The sequence below is a fragment of the Mesoplodon mirus genome (genome assembly GCF_964341445.2).
Source record: "Mesoplodon mirus genome assembly, chromosome: 11".
NCBI classification, from domain to species: Eukaryota; Metazoa; Chordata; class Mammalia; order Artiodactyla; family Ziphiidae; genus Mesoplodon; species Mesoplodon mirus.
In genome coordinates, this window is record NC_138987.1 from 45,598,240 (window position 1) to 45,618,929 (window position 20,690).

The 20,690-nt window shown below is 58.2% G+C and overlaps 1 protein-coding gene across 2 annotated transcripts; it reads right to left on the minus strand.

The window, feature by feature from the left end:
* Positions 1-946: 946 nt before the first annotated feature.
* Positions 947-14,124, minus strand: DENND6B (DENN domain containing 6B). 2 transcript variants are annotated; one of them, XM_082634874.1, is made up of 20 exons: positions 13,909-14,124; positions 8,884-8,922; positions 8,770-8,812; positions 8,050-8,162; positions 7,528-7,608; positions 6,859-6,964; positions 6,658-6,737; positions 6,509-6,571; positions 6,177-6,232; positions 5,473-5,595; positions 5,295-5,390; positions 5,101-5,195; positions 4,922-4,987; positions 4,724-4,788; positions 4,540-4,629; positions 4,393-4,446; positions 3,950-4,059; positions 3,742-3,844; positions 3,524-3,598; positions 947-3,442 (listed from the first exon to the last, which is right to left on the minus strand). In XM_082634874.1, exons 1-20 carry the CDS (start codon positions 14,068-14,070, stop codon positions 3,320-3,322), a joined length of 1,743 nt encoding a protein of 580 aa, XP_082491000.1. In that variant the 5' UTR covers positions 14,071-14,124; the 3' UTR covers positions 947-3,319. The 2 variants fall into 2 exon arrangements, with proteins under 2 accessions (XP_082491000.1, XP_082491001.1); XM_082634875.1 differs by lacking the exon at positions 8,770-8,812 and having other exon boundaries at positions 7,528-7,570.
* Between the last annotated feature and the right edge of the window lie 6,566 nt (positions 14,125-20,690).

Genomic DNA, 20,690 nt, shown 5'->3' on the forward strand with positions numbered 1-20,690 from the left:
GTTCGGCCCGGTTCGCGTGCAGGTTCGCGCCAGAGGATCCCAAGTCTAGGCTCTAGGGGAGAACGCCTGCAAAGACCGAGGTCCCCGGCACCCCGACCCTCCGACTGGGGAACATGCCGGCCACACCCCTAGCCTTTGGGCGCTTGGTGGCTGCTGGGCCTTGTCCCCCAACCTCCAAGGGGAAGAGGACGACTGCCCTGAGTCCCCTCGCAACCCGTCCTTGGCCTCCAGCGCCCTCCTTCCCCCGCCTCCCTCCCACCTCCCTCCACCCACACCCAGGACCCGTCAACCCCTGCTGAAGGGCTTGGAGGTGGGTGGTGAGACCGAGCCTCTCCCTTGGGCGTCCAGCTCTGGACTAGAGCTTGCCCCACTTCTGGCCGCTCCAGCCCCCATCAGCCCTGGTCCTGATGCCCCTGGCTGCTCCCACCACAACTTGAGCAGAGTTGGGGACCCCTATGGGGCCAGCTCTCCTGTGTGTCCTGCTCCCCTCAGGACAGTCTGCAGTCACAAGCCCTGCTGTGCTGAGCAGCAGCTGGGGACCCAGGGAGGACGTGGGGCCATTCCCCAGCCCTAACCTATACTCCCACACTGGGACCCCCCCTTCCTTGGGAACCTGCCCTCCACCCAGACGTTCCGTTCCCGGCAGATAGCCCACTCGCTCCTGCCCACCCCACCCAACCCGGGCCTGGGACCTGCCCCCGATGCTCAGGAACGCCCCGCTCAGATGAAGCCACTGGAGAGGGTCAACTCACTAGTTCTTTGTGCTACCCCCCCCACCACCAAGCAGCCAGGCCACACCTTCACCCCTTTAGCCCTGAACCCATTCACAGCAAGGCCCACCCAACGTCCCACCAAGAGGACCCTAAAGTTACCAGGCTCTGATAGGGATGCCAACTTTTTATCAGAAAAGGAAGTTAAAAGATAAGTATTGTGTCACAGAAGGACATTTTAATACCAAAGATGTGGGAAGTCCACCATCGCAGACTAAAACGGAGTCTTTAAATAGAGTGCAGGAAGCTTGGGGGTAAAGACTGTCCTTCCTGTCCTTGCATCAGCCCACTGCCCTCCCACCCCATCCCAGCCACCACAGCAGGCCCACACACAATCCCCAAAAGCAGGCGGCTTCACATACTGGCCGCCGACCACAGCGCCCTCTTGGACCACTGGTTCCTGCCTGTCCAGGCCCTCCTGTCCATGGGGCTCTGGTCAGTGGTGGGTCTGCCTCTTTTGATCCTCCTGCCCCTTCCTCCCTCCTCACTGCCTGTCCCCAGCCTGGTGGGGGGACAGAGCCTCAGCCCAGCCGGAGCTGACCTGATCCTGAGAGGGAACCCGGGGGCTTATGGGGGAGACGATGGAGTTGGCAGGACTCCACCCCCAGCCCCCACCCGCAGGCTGCGCTGTGCTCAGAGGCCTCGTCTGGGCAGGGGGGTCAGTCTGTGAGGACGAGGCCCCTCCACACAGCCCCAGGCCCTCCAGGGGAGGGACCTCCTCCCACCTCTACCCTTCAGCTTTGGATTCCACCCTGGGCAGTGTGGCCCACTCTGCCAGGTGTCCCTCCCCCAACATCCCCCTGCACCAGTGTTCCTGAGGACAAGCCCCGCTGTGAGGGGCTGCGGCGTGGACTCAAGCAGAGACCTCGAGGGAGGATGCAAGGATTCAGGGGACTCTGGTTGTGCCTTCCTGGGTTGATGGAGGCAAAAGTCCCTGAGGGCTTTGCGGAGGCCCCCTTGCAGCTGCTCCCCTGCAGCCCTCCATCACCTGCAGTCACCCTCAGAAAGCCAAGGGAGGGGACTGTGCAATGTGCTGAGGCACACCCCTCAGGGCCCGTGGGCCACCCCTCCAGGCCAGACAGCAGGGCAGGCTGTCCAAAGCGGCACTGGGGCCACAAAGTCCTTCCTCAGTTGAGGGCCTCCAGCTCGTCTCTCCCTCTGCTGCCTCGATTCTGTCCTCTGACTGCGGTCACACACCAGGCTGAGCTCAGCTGTCTGCAGGCTGGGGACGCGCTGGGCTGTCCTAGGCAGCGGTCAGGGCCGGATAAGTCGACACTGGCAGTTCTGAGGCCAGCGCCTGCTGTCATCTGGCGGCTCCACCGAACCCCACTTGGGAGGAGCGGCTGCGTCAGTGCTCCATCCCAGGGCACAGACTGCAGGGAATCAGGAGAGAAGGGAAAGCCCCCCCCCCCCCCCCCGCTCGGCCTGCCTCCCACACCATGTCGCTCAGCCAGGACTCAGCTCAGGTTGCCGCCAAGGCCCACGCTGGCATCTATGAAGCCTTGTGCCTCAGGTGAGGCATCTGGGGTTGGAGACGGTGAGACTCACCCAAAGGCCTGCAGCTCTGGGTCCGCGCCTCTCCCCCTGCCCTGCCCTGCCCCCCACCAGCTGCCAGTGCTGCCACTCTGCGCTGAGCTGTGACGGTGCTGATGACAGCATCGCTGATTGCTTGGCCCGGTGCTCCAAGGTGTCACATGGGGGCGTGGATCCCTTCTGAGGGACTTTCACTCCTTGCCGAGGAGCTTGGTGCCCCAAGGCCGCAGTGGCTGTGAAGGGCTCTGGCTGCGGAGGCCTGGTCAGTCTAGAGTCCAAGCCCCTCGCTGCCTGTGGGGCTGCATGGACACAGGGGCGACTCGAGGGCCTGCCAGCCGCCGAGCAGCAGCGCAGGGCAGAGTGAACGGAGAAGGTGCCCAGTGGGGTGTCCCTGGACTGGAACAAAGACAATGCCCTGGACCCGCCTGGCAGCCACGCGGGTCCTGGCGGCATCCCAGCGAACCACAGGGCATAGCTCTTCTCCGGGCAAAGCGGCTTCTCCCCTCCCAAGCGATGACCACAGGCGAGGTTCCCCCCTCAGCCCCCAGGCAAGACAGGCGGGGGGCGGGCTGTGTGAAGAGAGGGGTCTGCCTGTCAGCCGCCTCCTTCCGTCCTGAGCTGGGCAGCCTGGTGGGTCTAAAGGATGCATCAGATGCAACGCCTGGGCCTGCAGGGCTTGGGCAGATGGGCTCCTGGAGGGGTGCGTGGCCTTGGCCCAGATCAGATCAGCAGGGCTCACAGCCTGCCCCCCACCCCTGCCTAAGACCCTGGAGAGGGCAGGTGGGGCCCAGGGGGAGGGGAGGCTCTGCCAGCACGTGATCCGCCAACGGTCAGGGGCCAGGCTGTAGTTCCAAATGCCACCTTGTCTGCTGGGATGATGGTGATGCCAGGTGGGGGGCCAGGGCCAGGGGCAGCCGGGAGCTTGGGTGGGGGAGCTCGTGCTTGACTCGGGGGAGGGAAGCTCGGCCAGACCCAGGCCCCGAGGGGCAGCCAGGCCCTGGGCCAGGGGCCCCATCCTAGGGAGGGCACAGGACGACCTGCAGGTCCTTGGGCAGGGAGCCAATGACTGTCTCGATGTACAGCCGCGCCCGCTTCAGCGTCGCCTCCTTCACGGGGAGCTGGTGGCCCTGTGCCCGAACCTGCAGGGGCAGCAGTGGTCAGGGGCAGGCGACCTTCACATCTGGCTGGCCGAGGTGGGGCAGGGCTGGGAGGCATCTCACCAGCCTCTCCCGAAGTTTCAGGACCAGATCCACGACCTCCACCTCGGACTTGTCCTTCATCCAGATCTCGATGTTCTGTGGGGTCGAGATGAGGCCATCCATCGCCAAGGCCCTCGCCCAGCTCTGGGCCTGTGTCCACCCTTCCCTGCACTCTCCTCCAGCCCCTGTTCGGGGCTTGCACCCCTGTGCGCTCTCCCACAGCCAAGCGCCCCCCTCACCGCCTCACAGATGGCCTCGAGGTGCAGGGCCTCCAGCTTCTGGGCCATCTCTTTGTGCCGCTGTCGGTACCAGCCATCAAAATGAGGGGACTTGAAAAACCGCCTGTGGGGGGCAAGGGGCAGCAGCTGTAGGCTGACCCTGTGTGTTGAGGGATGGGCACGGCCACCAGCAGCAGGAGCCCCAGGATCCTACCTACTGTCCACCTACCTGTAGAGGCCCAGCCAGTCGCCCTTGATGAGGCAGGTGAGCTGGGGCCCTGAGTGCTCCAGGCTACGCAGGAAGTCGTCCTGGCGGAAGGGGTGGATCTGGGGAGGGGTCTGAGACAGGGGCTGGGTGAGCCTGGGTGCTGGGTGGGGGGCATGGCCTCGCAGGCCCTGCACCTTGGCTGGTCAGGACCTTCCCCAGGGCACTTGGCAGATGGACCCCTTGTGTGTCCCCCAGCCCCCACCCTGCAGTGACAGATCCCAGGGTGACCCTTCCCAGAGAAGAGGGCCTCGAACCCCTCCCCCATCTGTGTGGCCCGAATTTCTCTTCCCTGTGAGGGCCACCTGCAGGTGTGGGGACGGGCTGGCCCCAGGGGCTCCTGCACACACACGACACTGACACCCCCACCACCACCACCATCCTCCCAGGCCCTCCCTGGACCATACCTTCCAGGGCGTGATGCTCTTCTGCAGGGGCATGAGGCTGGCCATGTAGTGCTCCTGGGGAGGAAGGGGAGTGAGTCTGGAGTCTGGGCCACAGCCTGCTGCCTGCCCCTCCAGTCTGGCCCCCTCCTCCCCGCCGCTGGGCCTCACCAGAGGGATGATGAAGCTCTGTGTGAGTTCCAGGAGGTGCCGCCTCAGCACTGCAGTCTGCATGTCCGACGGCCGCTTCTTCTGCAGGCCCTGGGGGGCAAGGGCTGAGCCACAGCAGGCCGGCTGCGCCCCCTTCACACACCGAGCCCAGCTTCTCTGCCCCCGGAGCACCCCCCAGCGGTACCTTAAGCAGTCGTCTGAGCAGGGCCTTGTCTCGGTGGAGGTAGGTCGTGTACGCAGTGTAGAGGCCTGGGGAGGGCAGAATGGCAGTGTGCTCCCCTCTGGGGCGGGGCACCCCCTTCAGCTGTGCCAGCACATCTGCCCGCCCCACCCCTCCCCAAGGCGTGTCTCTGGGTCCTGGGAGGAGAAGAGGGGCACAGACCTGGCTTGGTGTCCAGGGTCTTCAGCCTTGAGGGCTTTTTCAGTTTGACCTGCTTGGGAAGGTCCCCTACGAGACACGCCCCATGGCCGGGCCTCAGGGTCTCAGTTCTGCCTCTGCAGGCTCAGACCCGGCGAGACCCCGCATTCCCAGGACCCTTGGGCGGAGGCTGGGGGCCTCACCTGGCATCTTGGGCTCCCCGATGCGGAGGACGTGGGGCCAGTGCTGGAGTGTTTTGATAAAGAAAGGGTTTGTGACTCCCAGGACCACGCTTGGTCTAGAGAGAGAGAGAGAGAGAGGGAGGGAGGGAGGAGAGACAGACGCAGGCGGAGGGCGCAGGGCGGGCAGGCGGACAGGTGGGCCGGACGGCACTTACGGGGCCTGCGTGCGCGTCGTGAACTCCTTGAACTCACTATCGTGGACAGTGAAGTAGGGGCGGTAGTCGCAGCAGAACTTGAGGGGCTGCAGGCAGCTGTGGGGAGGGATCCGCAGGGACAGTCAGTTTGCAGGGCTGGTCCAGGGCCCCCGGACCCTCGCGTTGCTGCCCCACCCACCTGGTCAAGGCCAGCACCATCTCTGAGGACACAGCGGGCGAGGGCGCCAGGACCAGCAGGGGCTCCCCGAGGAGCATGAGCTCCCACAGCAGCTGCACGTGGGCCAGCACGGGCCGGAAGCACCTGGGCCGGCGGGGGCATTGGGGAGGCCGGGTGGGAGGCTCCCCAGCCCTTGCCCACCTGCCCCCACCCAGGCCCAGGCAGGCCCTGTCTGGGTGAAGGCTGGGCCTCACTCCAGAGGGAAGCCGGCGGTGAGGCCTTGTGAAGACGCCGAGGGCGTGTCCAGGGCACTCCCCCGCCTGCCCCGGTTCTCACCCTCCACCTGTGCTGCCTGGCCTCACACCCCCGCCATGCCTGAAACCGGCAGCCCTGGCTCCCGCTGGGCCCAGCACAGGGCCAGAGGGTCTCCAAAGGTGGGGTCCTCTTCTGGCCCCCCAGAGAGGGCACCTCTGGCAGCATCTCCCACCACAGCTGCTCCCTTCCCTGCACCTGCCTGCCAGGACCTGACTTCCTGCCCACGGTGCTCACTTCCTCTGGGGGCAGACATCGGGGCACCGGGCTCCTCTTCTGTGTGACTCTCCCTCTCAGAATGGGCTGGGGGCTAACTCCTGATGGCCCCCAGCGCCCCCCACCCCGATGGGCCTGAGCCCCGTGGGATCACTCATCACCTACCGGGGCAGCAGGTGGTGGCCTGCCGGGCTCACCTGAACAGGTCCAGCTCATGGACACTGGTGAGGACGACCGGGGCTGGTAGCAGGTTCTGAGAGGAAGGGTGGGTGGGGTCAGGCCGAGGGGGAGGATGGCGCCTCACAAGCCCCGAGCAGCACCGGTCGTCCCGGGAGAGTCCCGGGGGCCGCAGTCCCTACCCACATGCCTCCCTGCGCCCCACAGCCCTGCACGGAGACGCAGGCCCCTGTGTCTGGGGTCTGGCCAACCCCCAGGGCCCACAGCAGGTGAGGTGGGGAGACCCAGGCAGGTGGGAGGGTTGAGGATTGAGGCAGGTATGGGGCCACCAGCCTGGGAGCAGGGCGCCCACCTTGTGGCTGCACTGCTTTGGAGGACCAGATTCAGGCTTGTCTGCGCTGGATGGGATGTGCACCTATGGATGAAGGAAGCAGCTGCCAGTGGGTCAGGTGGCGTGTCGACATGCACTGGGGCCATCCCACCCCAGCCAGCCGCCCTCACCTGGAGGACGACTCCCATGACAGGCAGGTTCAAGGTCTGCCCCGGCACAGGGGCCGGCCACTGGTCAACCTCACTGCAGACTGCGAACACAGGTGGCCAGCGTCAGAAGCCTGTCCTGGAGGAAGCTGCCCACCGGAGCCACCAGGAGCTACAGCTGGGATGACGATGAGGCAGCTCTGGCAGCGCCTGCCGGCCACTCACCTGCTTCCAGGCAGGGCGCCAGCTTGTCGAAGTACTCGGGGGCGACCAGGCTCAGCAGCGCCTGGAACAGCCGGACGAAGGGCAGGCGGGACACCAGCACCAGAGACTGCAGGGCCCGGGGCCGGTGAGATGTCACCCCAGCCCCTTGGGACCGTGCGGGGGACCCCCTGAGGCCCAGCTCATCCAGGGTCGCCCAGGGCAGGGTGTCCCACCGACTTCCCAGGAATGGCCTGACGTGGGACTCCAGGCTATTAGAAAACCCCAGGTGCAGCAGGGCAGGGCTGGACCCCAGGCCTTCAGAGGGAAATGCACGTGGCCAGGATCCTGGGATAGTCTCCCCAGGGCTCAAGCAGCTTTTGCTTTTGGTGTCTGAGTTCAAGACTGAAGTCGTCCTAATCTTGAAAGTGTGACGAGGGCCCCCCTCCTCCCTCAGCGAGGAGCAGGGAGGCCAGAGCCCGGCTGGACGAGGGAGGGGCAGCAGAGCCTGTTCCCCAGAGGCCGCCCCCGCCCCCAGGTGGCACGGTGGCCCCCGCCCAGGGCCAAGTGGCTAGGGCTACGGCGGGGTGGGTGCTCCTGGAGGCTCAGGACCCCCCCAGACCATCAGCCTCTCCCAATGGGTGCTGGCCCCCAACTCTCAGCAGGGCCACCCCAGAGCAACCAGCTGCTCACCTTCTGGAAGTAGCCCCTCTTCACAGAGCTGTCCTTCACCTGCCTGAAGTACACGTAGCCAAAGTAGTGTGCGGGCTCCCTCTGGAAGGAGGGGTATCGGCCAGGCCACGGCCACTGCTCACGCTCCCTCCCACCTCCTCGGACCCCCACGCAGGCTGCTGTGTGCTCTCCCCAGACCGGGGTCTGCCTGGGAGTCACGGCCCGGATGGCAGGCAACAGCTCTGCAGGGATGTCTCCGCAGACACAGTGGTGAGTGGTTCAGGGGCCCTAGAGCACCGGCCTCTGCACACCGAGCCACGCCCTGGCGCACACGTGGAGCACAGGAAAAGCCCCAGGGACCCTGGCAAGTGCTCAGAAGCGCTGGCCCACCCCCAGTCGAGGCTGGGGTGCCGGGCTTGGCCTGCGGCAGTTGGAGACCCTGCTGGCTGGGGCTGGCCAGGCGCCTTGAAGGGGCCGCTCACACCCGCCTGACCCTGGCCTGCAGGGGGAGGGGAGGAGCGGGGGAGAGGCAGCCCGGCTCACCTGCAGAGACACAGGGGCCCGACTGTCACAGTGCCTGTCATCCGTGTGCCAGGGGCGCCTCTGCCCTCCACACTGACGAATGCGGAAGCTGAACTGAGTATCCCCGAGGCAGCCTGGGGAACAGGTGGTCCCCTCACGCTGTGTCCAGGTTGGGCTGGAGCCTCTCCTGCCAGCATGTGGGGCGGGGGGCCAGGGAGGGGGTGAAGCCCCTGTCGGGCTGCAAATGCCTCAGAAAAGCCCAGCCCTCGGCTCTGTGTCTCCCAACAGAGGTCCCCGTGTCCTAGATTCCTGCACCTAAGGGTTTAAACTCAGCACACAGAGCACAGCCACAGCCCCGCAGCGTGTGCACTGTGGGCAAGCACAGGCTGGGGGTCGTGTGTGGCCCGGGCGTAGCTTGCCCAGGGTGGAAAACCAGGCCGACACGGACACCCGAGCCCTGGAGAGGAGCAGAGGCCAGGACCCAGCTCCTGGTGACCCCTCTGCTGGGGTGAAGGAGACCAGACCCCACTGCCCAGAGACTCCTCTTTCCGCGGGAACCGGGGAAACTGGCTGCTGCGGCCTGGGGCTCTGGCTGTCTCCCTGGAGCGGGAAGGGGGACCGGTGCTTACAGGCTGTGCAGGCCTGGCCGCAGGGGCTCCTGGGCAGCCTCATCTCCCTCCTTCTTCTTCTCCCCACAGCCCCAGAGAGACACCCAGACCGGGGCGAGGCGGGGTGGCCTACCTGAGTGGGAGTCGGGAAAGGACAGGTAGCAGATGCTGCTTTTCTGAAACACAGGAAAGCCAGTGAGGGCCTGCTCCCCGGGTGAGGTCTGCTCCTGAGAGGGCTGGGACCCACCTCCTTGTCCGTGAGCTGGAAGTCGCTGGGGTACACCAGCTGCGGGGGACACAGAGCACTCGGTGACATGGGCTTGGCAGGCTTGGTGCTGGGCTGCAGGTGTGTCCCCCCCTCCACCCCAGCACTGTCAGACCCTCTGGCTCTCCCCCACCTCTGGCTCTCCCCCACCTCTGGCTCCCTGATGACCCCTCCTCCTCTCTTCAGGGCTCCAGCCCTCTGCCCTGCCTCCCCAGGCCCCTCTCGGCCTGAGGCCACTCCTGGCCTCCATCCTTCCCTTTTCTCGCACAACCGGGTGAGCTCCTGGACTCCCTTCATCACACCCCTTGCCCTCAAGGCCACTCACCCAGACTGGGCCTCCCTGCCCCCATGTCCCGACAGTCTGTCCCCATAGCCTCCTCTCTCGCCTAGAGCGGCTGCAGGGCCCTGCCTGCTGGCCCCCACCTCCTGTACCCTCTCAGCGCTCCGAACCCAACCCCACCCAGCCAGAGGGTCTTAGGCTCTGCGGCTGCCCTGGGCCTGCTCTCCCAGACGGCCTGGCCAGCCTCCCCATCCCATCTTAACTCAGATGCTGCCTGACACTGGCACCCCTGCCTCTGAGCATCTTCACTCCAACCCCTGCTAGTCAGGAGTCCGGGAGCTTCTGGCCTGCTCGCCGCTTGGAGTGTGACCCCTGGAGTACCCGGGACCCTGGAGTGTACAGTGAGCGTGACCAGCTGGACAGGCTCTACCTGGGAGACAGGCCACACTCTGGGGGAGCCAGTAGCCCTGTACACAGGCAAATGGCCAGAATGGATTTCTTTGCAGGAAACGAAAAAGGCAGGGAACCTCCAGAGCCCTCACTCCCTGGAGGCCCCCAATTGTTTCCTGGGGACCTGGTGCGCCTTGGGCATCGCTGCTGCCCTGGCCCGTGCTCAGATGCAGCAGGACGGCTCTCCCAGGAAGCGGCTATGCTGGGAGCCAGGAAATGAGGGCCTGCAGGCGTGGCCCCCTCCTTACTCTGTCGGCCAAACTCCCATGCGGAGGAGGACTTGGGTTTTGGCTGACATGAAGCTTCTTCTGAGGTGTGCCCTGAACCCCCAGATGGTAAGGTACTGTGCCCTGGGACTCGCACTACTGTAATAATGTAGCTTCTGTCTTTGTTTGCTCTGGGCCTATTCTGTCTCCACCGCTGCCACCAAGTGTCCTAAGGACAGGGACTGTGTCCCAGGTACTTCTGCCTCCCAGCCCCCGGCAGGGAGTAGACCCTCACCAAATAGTGTACAGTCACACCTCGTTTTATCACACTTTGCTTTATTGTGCTTCACGGATGCTGCATTTTTTACAAAATCAAGGTTTGTAGCAAGCCTATAGGTGCCATTTTTCCAACAACACTTGCTCACTTTGCATCTCTGCATCATATTCTCGTAATTTTCACAATATCTCAAACCTTTTCATTATTATATTTGTTACAAGGTATCTACATTGTTTTTTAAGATATAATGGTATTTCTTGCATACTTAATAGACTACAGTTGAGTGTAACCATAACTTTTATATGCACTGGGAAACCAACAAATCTGTGTGACTTGCTTTACTGCAGTGCTCTGGAACCGAACCTGCAACATCTCCAAGGTGTGCCTGTATTTGTGGAGTGTGTGAAAACATGTCTCCAAAGAATACTGGAACAGGTGGGGCATGTGGAAATCTCAAGATGTCAGCTAAGGAGGCACCAAGAAGGAAGGGCCAAGAGGAGGGAGGGGAGCCAGCCAAACAGTATTTGTCTGTGGGGCGGACCCACAGAGGTACCTTGAGATGGCTCCAAGAGAGGTGGGGCCACAGGACCACTCGGGCCCCTGCGTGTCCTTGTTGGGAAGGGCAGAGGAAAGGCGGGTGCCTGGCAGCTGGGGCAGGGCCACGATGGGCCCTCGGTGCTGAGGTCAGGGTTCTGAATCTGGCCTGCAGTCACAGGAGTTTTGTAGCATCTGAGCAGGCTCCACAGCTGTGCCCAGGGCTCCAAGCTCACTGTCCACAGGCTGGGAGCAGAGCCGGAGGGACGGCCCTGCCTGACTGAGGAGAGGAAGGGAGCCGACCCTCAGGGAGGGGCAGAGAGTGGGGGTCTGCCGCACGATGCACCCTGTCCCCTGGAACCACAGGGGGCTCATCCTTTCCACGGGAGCCAGTCTGCAGGGGCTGCAGCTCCTGTAACCCAGTCGCCCCTGAGGAAGACAGATGCAGCGAGCCTCGCCTTGCTGGAGAAGGTACCTCTAGGAAAGTGCTTCTTGAAGGGTGGTGTGGGTACCCTAGGCTCCCAGAGGCCGAAGCTGCCTTTTTCACTCTCTTCTCACTGTGTGCAGTGTGGCTTCCAGAGGCTGTGACACAGGCCATAAAGGGGAACTGACTGAAGCTGACATGAAGATACAGCTGCCTTCTATTTGGCCTTTAAAAAGGGACGTAAAAGTGTCAAATAATGCCAATCTCCTCACTGAATTTGTTTTTGAAAATATGGTTGTTTTTGTGGAAATATATATATATATTTTTTTAAATAAATAAATAAATATTTATTTATTTATGGCTGCATTGGGTCTTTGCTGCTGCGTGCGGGCTTTTCTCGAGTTGCGGCGAGTGGGGGCTACTCTTCGTTGCGGTGCACAGGCTTCTCATTGCGGTGGCTTCTCTTGTTTACACATGGTATCCGTTGTTTTTTAAAATGGATTAATAAGCATTTTTAATTTTTCTGTTTTAACTTCTAGTATAGGAAACCTCGATAGATACGACCCACATAAAAAGCCCCTTGGGGCCCTCAGTACTTTTGAAGACTAAAAGGGTCCTGAGACTGGGCAGTGCAGGAGCTGCAGCGGGGAGGACGCGGACACCTGGGGGAGGAGGGACCCTCTGGGCCCCGGGCCACGGTTCACTGCATGGGCTTCTCGGGTCAGCGGGGACGCCGAGAGGAGAGTTTCCAAGGGCTGAGGCAGCAGAGCTAGGCCCTTTGCTCAGCTGATGTGCACAGCCTTGCCCACTCTCCCCTCATGTCTGATCCCTGCCTCGCCTGCAGGCTCCAGTGCACCCATGTGGGTGGGACCCCCTCAACATACCCTATGCACTCTAGGGGGTCCTGAACCACTTACTCTCTGCGTCTCTAGCACAGAACGTGAACTCCTGGTGGGCAGAGCCCTGTCATCGCATTCAGCTCTGTGTCCATGTGTCCAGCACCAGTACCGTGGGGCCTGGCTGGTGGCAGTTGCCCAATACTTGATTTATTGAATGAGTGAATGGTTGGCTCCTTGCCTTTGCTTTCGCTGGCTTTTTGGGGGGAGAGGTTACCTGAAACAGCCTCTTCTCCCCTGCCCGGGTGCCTCCTTCTCATCCTCCAAGATATGGCCAAACCCCCATTCCTTCCTCTGAGCTGCGTCTGTCCATGGAGTCTCCGTGATCCATGAGCTCCTGGAAGGCAGTCCCTGGATCTTCCATCATGTCCCAGTGCCAAGCACAGCGCCAGAGCCTCTGTGGTGCTCAGCCAGGCCAAGCCTGGAATAAGCGAGCGCAGGGCAGATGCTCCATGAGTGATTGTGGACTCAGCTGAAATGACCCCTGATCTTCCCCATGATTTCCAGGGGGGAGAAGAAAGATAAGATGCAAACCTGACGAGCGTCGTGTGGTTGCACTGCCTGATTCCTGCACAGACTTGATGATTAGGAGGGGCCGTGGGTCCCCCCAACACCCCCTCCCTGAGCTGTACAGCCTCAGCAAAGCTCAGAAGCCCAAGCACATGGAGCCTTTAACAGTTCTTGCCTGAATGGTTAAGTCCTAGAAAATTATACATGAGAATGCCTTAAGGAAACAGTAACCTCTCTCGTGATTTTATTGGGAACAATTTGGGCACCAGCAGGAACGTGGGCTCTGTGACGTTAGGCAAATCACCTCACCTCTCTGTGCTCAGGTCCCTGCGTCAAGTTAATTTGGTGTGCCACGTGGGGACAGGTGTGGTGGAATGGGGTCTCCACAGTGAGCTGGGCAGTGTCAGCCCTTGCTGTTTGTTAGGACTTGGGCTTCCCACAGCCTCATGGAGTTCAGCAAGGCCTTGGAAAACACCCTCTCCCCCTGACGCTGGCTTTCCAACGATGGCTGATCAGCCTCATCACAGCCAACTGCAGTCACGGATGCGCCACCTCCTGGGTTCTCAGAAAGTTCCTTCTGACAGAGTGCTGAAGCGTACCTCCCAGCCTCCCCTGCCCTGGTCAGCTCCATGGTCTACATCATGGCCTTCAGGGCCTGGAGAAGACCGTCCCCCCAGGCCTGCATTACTACAGAAGGCCTTCCTCCCTGAGTCTGTCATGTTTTCATCTACACCCACGCAGGTGGGGGTAGGGAAGAGCCTTGCAGGTAGTGGGGACACCCCAGGCTTGGGGGGCTGGGGGCAGTCCGTGAACAGAAAGATGGCTCTTGGGTCTGGTTGTGACCCGCAAGGGGTCTGGATCAGACTCTAAGTGAACAAGGAGGTTTCCAAAGATTTAAGCAAGAGAGCCACAAATATTGGACTTGGGGGTACAGTAGCGGTGGTAATGAATCTGACAGCCCTGCTGTAGGTGGAGCTGTCAGCCTTGTTCCCGGATGGGATGTGGGGTGGAGGGAGGGAAGGAGTCAAGGGTGACCCCTGGGATTCTGGCTGGACTAAATGAGGGGAGAAGGTATAATAGTGTGGGAAAGGCGGGGGCGAGGAAGGGAGAGGAGACAGCTTTTTACTGGGAGAAAAATCAAGAGTACCACTTTGGGTATCCGAGGTACATGGCTCTTCGCTCCTCCACCCCAAAGGGCGGTCTTGGCAACTTAACTTTTTTTCTTTTGCTTGGGAGCGCACCTTTCAGGAAGTGACAGGTGCAGGGTTTCTGAGGAGGAAGAGGCCACCTGGGGGGTCTGTCTGCCCGAGGGTACCTCACCTGCGGAGGGATTCCCGCCGCCCCTCGGCGATGCCTGAGCCACACTAGCCGGCGGCGACGGAGCAGGACCCGCCCTCCCCGGTCTCCCCCCGGCCCGCTGCCCCCCTCACCTCCAGCGCCTGGCCCAGCTCCAGGTCGAAGGTGACCACACACACGCACTCCAGCCAGGCCGAGAAGCGTGCCCAGGGTGCCCCCGGAGCCCGCGCTCCGCAGGACGGCGCTCCGAAGCGGCCGCGAGCCCGGTGGGGCCCGCCGCCCGACCCCTGGTCCATGGCCCCTGCTACTGAGAACGGCCGCGCGTTGCCGGGGGAACGGCCCGAGGCGTTGCCGGGGGAACGGACTGGAGGCGGTGGCCTGGGAGCGCCCGGACAGCTCCGCGGAGCAGTCGAGCGGCCGTCTCGGACCAGAACGGCCCGGACGCGGCCTCGCACGCCCCTGGCGGCCGGAGGACCGCCGTGCGGCGGAGCAGTGTCCAGCCCACCAAAGAGAAGGGACCGCGCGGGCCAGAGCAGCCCCAAGCCTGGAGGAGGGACTTCCAGCGGGGCGTGTGAGCCCGAGGGAAGACGGGTTAAGGCGGGGTCGCGGTTCCCGGGGACACGGTGAGGACGGGCGAAGTCGAGACTGGCGGGTATCTTACCCGGCCAGGTTTCCTAACCGGATTTCGTCGTTACGAGCTCCCATTCTACCAACTATCACACACAGATTCCAGCGATTCTGGGAGTCCCTTGAGTTTTCTCCTTGGGGTCGCCTCCGGGTATGGGGTCCTGCAGAGAGCTGTCACGTCCGGGGTTCGTGTCTGACCACTGGGGCATCTTTGTTTCCAATGGCCTGGTCGTCAGTGCGTGCAGACCCGCCCGCGCCAGTCCCCTCCTCGCCTCTTGCGTCCAGCGCTCTTCCAGATATTTCCGGGCCCCCTCTTGGGCTGCCTTGCACACTGTCCCAGACCTGTCTGTCGAAACCAGACACAGCGTGTAACACACATAATTCGAGCCACCTGTGCCGTTTTATTTTCTGCTGCGGCGGCGAAGTGTGGCGGGGGGGGGCAGCCCCTCTCCGCGTCGCATCTGCCTGCAGCATTCCTCTTGTCAGAGCCAGGCACCAGCCCTTGCTCCTCGAAATGTGGCCGCAGAGTCTCCCCCACCACCCAGCATCACACAGCCGATCATGGAAGGGCGACTTTGGAGCTGAGACAATAACTTAACTGACACGCTACATATATTTTACTTTTTTTTTTTTTTTAAACTAAAGCTCCCCACTCCAAAGTTAGGCTAGGGTAGGCTAGGTTGGAGTAACAACCCTCAAGTCTTAAGCAGGTTTTTCACTGTGCATGGACTGGTGGGAGAGTCAGGTGGCTCTCCTTGACTTACCTCTGGAACACATGGCCTCCTAGGTCATTGGCAGTGGAAAAGGGTTTAATGGAGGCCTGCTAGCTATTAATTGAGTTGGCCGACAAGTGATATCTACAGCATTTCTGCCTACAGTCCATAGGCCAAAATGAGTCAGAGAAGGCAATGTGATAAGGGAATAAGACAGAGAAACTGGTAGTTGCCACACTGCTGGCTTTGAAGATGGAGGAAGGGACCATGAACCAAGGAATGCAGGCAGCCTCCAGAAGCTAGAACAGGCAAGGAAACGATTCTCCCCTAGAGCCTCCAGAAGGAATGCAGTTCTGCTGACACATTGATTTAAGCCCCATAAGACTCATTTCAGATTTCTGACTTCCAGAGCTGTAAGATAATAAGTGTGCATTGTTTTAAGCCATTAAGTTTGTGGTAATTGTTACAGCAGCCCTAGGAGGCTAATACATACAATATGCAGCCTATTCTATCTGGTTTCTTGCACTTATCATAATATTTTTTTATTATTTTATTTATTTATTTATTTTGCGGTACGCGGGCCTCTCACTGCTGTGGCCTCTCCCGTTGCGGAGCACAGGCTCCAGACGCGCAGGCCCAGCGGCCATGGCTCACGGGCCCAGCTGCTCCGCGGCATGTGGGATCCTCCCAGACCGGGGCACGAACCCGTGTCCCCTGCACCGGCAGGCGGACTCTCAACCACTGTGCCACCAGGGAAGCCCCAGCATAATATTTTTGAAGTTTATCCATGTTGTTGTATGTATCAGTAGTTTGTTCCTTTATATGAATAGTAGTTCATTGTCTGGATACATGACATTTTCTTTAACCTTTCACAGTGGAATTATTTAAAGAAACCTCAGTTGAAGATGGAGCCAGGACAGGTCGTTAGGGGGTTCTGTCATGCCCACCATGTCTCCTCAATGACCAGAAACAGGAAGACAGGTGCCTCTACTCTCTCTTCAACAGGAAGAAGAAATCCCTCCGGCCCAAGGACATCCCAGCCAATCAGAGACTGTCACAGCCCAAACAATGGGAAGCCTCCAGGCTCCTCCAGTGGACTCCAGTTAGCACAGTACCTCCCAACTGACCCCTTTTCCTTATAAAAGCAAACTCCCTTTTCGTGTTTTTTGGATTTACTTGCAGTCTGCCATAGTTTCCACATCATGAATTACAGTTCCTCTGGCTATTCCTGAATAAACTTGCTTTTGCTGGTGAAACAACTGGCTATTATGTTATTAGAGTCAACACACCAATTGATGTTTGGAACGTTTCCAGTTTTTGCCTGTAATAATGCTGCTATGTTCATTCCTGTACAAGTCTTTTTGTGGACACCTGTTTTAACTTCTCTTGGGTGAATACCTAGGAGTGAAAGTATTGGGCTGTATGTTCAATTTATGTTTAACTTTATAAGAAACTGTCAAACTATTTTCCAAAGTAGCTTTACAATTTGACGTTACCACCAGCAATGTATGAAGGTTCCAGTTTTTCCACATCCTCACCAGCATTTGAGGTTGTCAGCCTTTTTAATTGTAGCCATCCAAGGGGTTGTGTAGTGACATGTGGGTTAATTTAGAATTTCCCTAATGATGACTGATGTTGAGCATCTTTTTTAAAAAAAATATTAATTATTTGGCTGCACCAGGTCTTAGTTGCAGTATGCAGGATCTTTGTTGCGGCATGTGGGCTCTCTTAGTTGTGGCATGCGGGCTCTTAGTTGCGGCATGCGAACTCTTAGTTGCGGCATGCCTGTGGGATCTAGTTCCCTGACCAGGGATCAAACCCAGGCCCCCGGCATTGGCAACGCAGAGTGTTAACCACTGGACCACCAGGGAAGTCCCTTGAGCACTTTTCATGTGCCCATAAGTCATTTGTATTACCTTCTTTGGTGAAATGTTTATTTAAATCTTTTGCCTCTTTTTAAATTGGGTCGTTCATCTTGTGAGTTGTAAGGTTTTAAAAAATATATATATTCTAGAATCAAGTCCTTTATCAATATACGATTTAAAATTTTTTTCCTGGTTTGTGGCTTGTCTTCTATTTTTCTTAATGGCATCTTTTGAAGAGCAAAGGTTTTTTATTTTGATGAAGTCTAAGTTATGAATATTTTTCTTTTTGGTAGTATGTTTATGGTCTCATATCTATCGAATCTTTGCCTAACCCAAATAATTTCTCCTATGTTCTTTCTAGAAGTATTTTACCTCTCAGATTTAGGGCTGTGATCCATTTTGAACTAATTTTGGTGTATGGTGTGAAGTAAGGGTTTAACTTTTTTTTTTTTTTTGGAATGTGGATAACCAATTTTTCCAGTATCATTTTTTAAAAAGATATTTCTTGGGGGAATTCCCTGGTGGTGCAGTGGTTAAGACTCCATGCTCCCAATGCAGGGGGGCCTGGTTCAATCCCCAGTCAGGGAACTAGATCCCACATGCATGCTGCAACTAAGAGTTCACATGCCACAACTAAGGAGCCCACCTGTCACAACTAAGACCCAGTGCAACCAAATAAATAAATAAATAAATAATTTTAAAAAATCGTTGTAAGTCAAAGACTGTCTCTTAAAAAAAAAAAAGATACTGCTTGGGAGTTCCCTGGTGGACTAGTGGTTAGGATTCTGGGCTTTCACTGCCGCAGTCTGGGTTCAATCCCTGGTCAGGGAAATGAGAATCCACAAGCCGTGCAGCGTGGTCAAAAAAAAAAAAAAAAAAGATATTGCTTCCCCATTGAATTGACTTAGCACCTTTACAAAAAAACAATTGATCTTTTTTTTTTTTTTTTTGCGGTACGCGGGCCTCTCACTGCTGTGGCCTCTCCCGTTGCGGAGCACAGGCTCCGGACGCGCAGGCCCAGCGGCCATGGCTCACGGGCCCAGCTGCTCCGCGGCATGTGGGATCCTCCCAGACCGGGGCACGAACCCGTGTCCCCTGCATCGGCAGGTGGACTCTCAACCACTGCGCCACCAGGGAAGCCCCAACTGATCATATTTTTGAGGTGTTTTTTGTTTTGCTACTCTGTTCTATTGATATACATGCCTATCCTTATGCCAATTCTATTCTGTCTTGATTATTCTAGCTTTATAGTACATTTTGAATTCAAGAAGTGTGAGTCGGTCCTCGAGCCCCGCCCCCACGGGGCCGCCTGCCAGTTTGAACCGCAGCCTCGCGTGCGGAGGGCGATGAGGCTGGCGCCAAGGGCCGGCGATGCGCCGCGGGAGGTGGCGCAGTAGCGCGACATGGAGGGGCTGGCCTAGCTGGGGCCCGTGGCCCTGCGTCGTCTGGCTGCAACGCGGGTCCTGCGCACGCTGTGGGGCCGCAGCCACCGGGCGGTGAGCGCCCGAGGGGCCGGGAGGCGAGCCGGGACCCCCAGGCGGGTGTGGTCATCGTGTCCGCAGCAAGTGTCCCCGAGGCCGCGCTCGGGCCATGATCACTCGGTGAAGCTGCGCTGCGACACCACGGCCGACTTCTTCCCGCGCTCTGAGGACCTGTGCGCGCTGCAAGACTCAGTGCCTCTGCCCGCCTTGCGTGCTTCCCTGCGGGAGGGCCTGCTGGACTTAACGCCGACCGCCTCCGCAGGGTGGACTGGGCGCCGCACCTGAGCACCCTCTGCCCCTGATCTGTATCCAGAGCTTCTTCCAGCCACGGCTGGACGAGACAGGTTGTGACAGAAATAAAGTTTACAGGAGTCGTGTTCCTGCGATAAGAAATAAAGGGCTTCCCTGGTGGCGCAGTGGTTGAGAGTCCGCCTGCGGAGGCAGGGGATACGGGTTTGTGCCCCAGTCCGGGAAGATCCCACATGCCGCGGAGCGGCTGGGCCCGTGAGCCATGGACGCTGAGCCTGCGCGTCCGGAGCCTGTGCTCCGCAACGGGAGAGGCCACAACAGTGAGAGGCCCACGTACCGCAAAAAAAAAAAAAAAAGAAAGAAAGAAAGAGGCGACCTTCTAGTTGTGTGAAGCTCTTAAATGCTGTGTAAGTGCGTCGGTGCGCTAAGGAACCTGGAGCTAAATGGGCTAGTTCTGAGAGAGAGAGAGACTTAACTATGTTAACAAAGGGATTGAATAAATCGGCCACTTTGGTGCACATGTATCTTGAGAATTGTCCACTTGGAGATGGAGGTTTAGAAATTATTTGTCAAGGTGTAAAGAACTCTATCACTCCTAAGACAGTAAACTTCACGGGATGTAATCTGACATGGCAGGGAGCAGATCACATGGCCAAGATCTTGAAGTATCAGACTACCAGAAGGCATGAAGAAACCTGGGCTGAGAGTCTTTGTTCCAGGAGTCCTGATCTTGACTGTATGGCTGGTTTGAGGCGCATCACTCTGAACTGCGACACGCTCATTGGTGACCTGGGTGCAAGTGCTTTTGCAGAATCTCTTAGTGAGGATTTGTGGCTTGGAGCACTTGACCTGCAGCAGTGTGGCCTCACCAGTGAAGGAGCAAAGGCTCTACTAAAGGCCCTTGAAACCAACAGAACTCTGCTTGTTCTGGATATAAGACAAAGTCCACTTGTACCAGTGGATAACTTCTTCATCAGTGAAGGAACCCTCCAAAGCTGCTAGACAGAAAAAGAGAAGTATAATTTTGGGAAGTGGTCGAAAAGGAAAAGCTACTATTAGAATTGATGTCCGGTGGAGCCCCAGAATAGAAGCAAGATGAATATTCCATTCCACATTGGCAACACCAAAGTAGATGATGCTTTAGAAAAAAGATTTCTCAACAAAGCTCTTGAACTCAATACGATCTCCCTGAAAGGGCATAGAGAACAGCAAAACATCCACAGCTATGCCAAGCTGTTGAAACTTAACCTTAATTCTGACTTGAACTGGAAGCTTTTAAAAAATCTTCTCTTGCTTTTCTACCAAATTCTAGCTACTGTTGTCTTTGCTGCTACTTTTTCTGCCTAGATCTCATATTCAGAGCCGCCTGTGGGTTTAATTATATGCAAATGGAAGGTTATTGTTTTTAGAGACACACAGACACACAGCAGGGAGGGTGGGTGGGGCCCTCGAGGTGTTGAATTTTGATCCGTTGCAAGATGACAGCAGTGGGGTCTTCTGAATTCTTTCTTTATACGGTTATTCTCATAAAGCGATAAAAGTGACTTACTATATGTTTATATAGCAAGGTCTGTTTTTAATACCAAATAGTTTATATCTCTATGCATTTATATCTCTGTGCCTTTATATTTCTAATAATACGGTTCTTTTTGGTATATTTTGAGACTTTGAGAATTTGTTAGCATCCTTGACCTTGTGCATTAGAGTGTTACGTTCTCAACTGTTGTGTGCCTCCCCTTCCCCCTCCCCCTCACTTTTTAAGCTGCTTCACAAGATTTGGAAGCTCCCTGATTCACTTTTACTTTCCTTTCAGTGGGTAGAAGAACGGTTGGTTGGTTGGTTGGTTTTGTTTTTCAGTTATGCTGTTAAACTAAAAATCTGTGTTAAACTCCCTTACTGTTTCTTCACGTGACTGTTCTCTTTCTGGTGTTTGACCAGTGATGCTGTGAGTTCGGGAAGATCTTTGCTGAAGAGTCTTTTC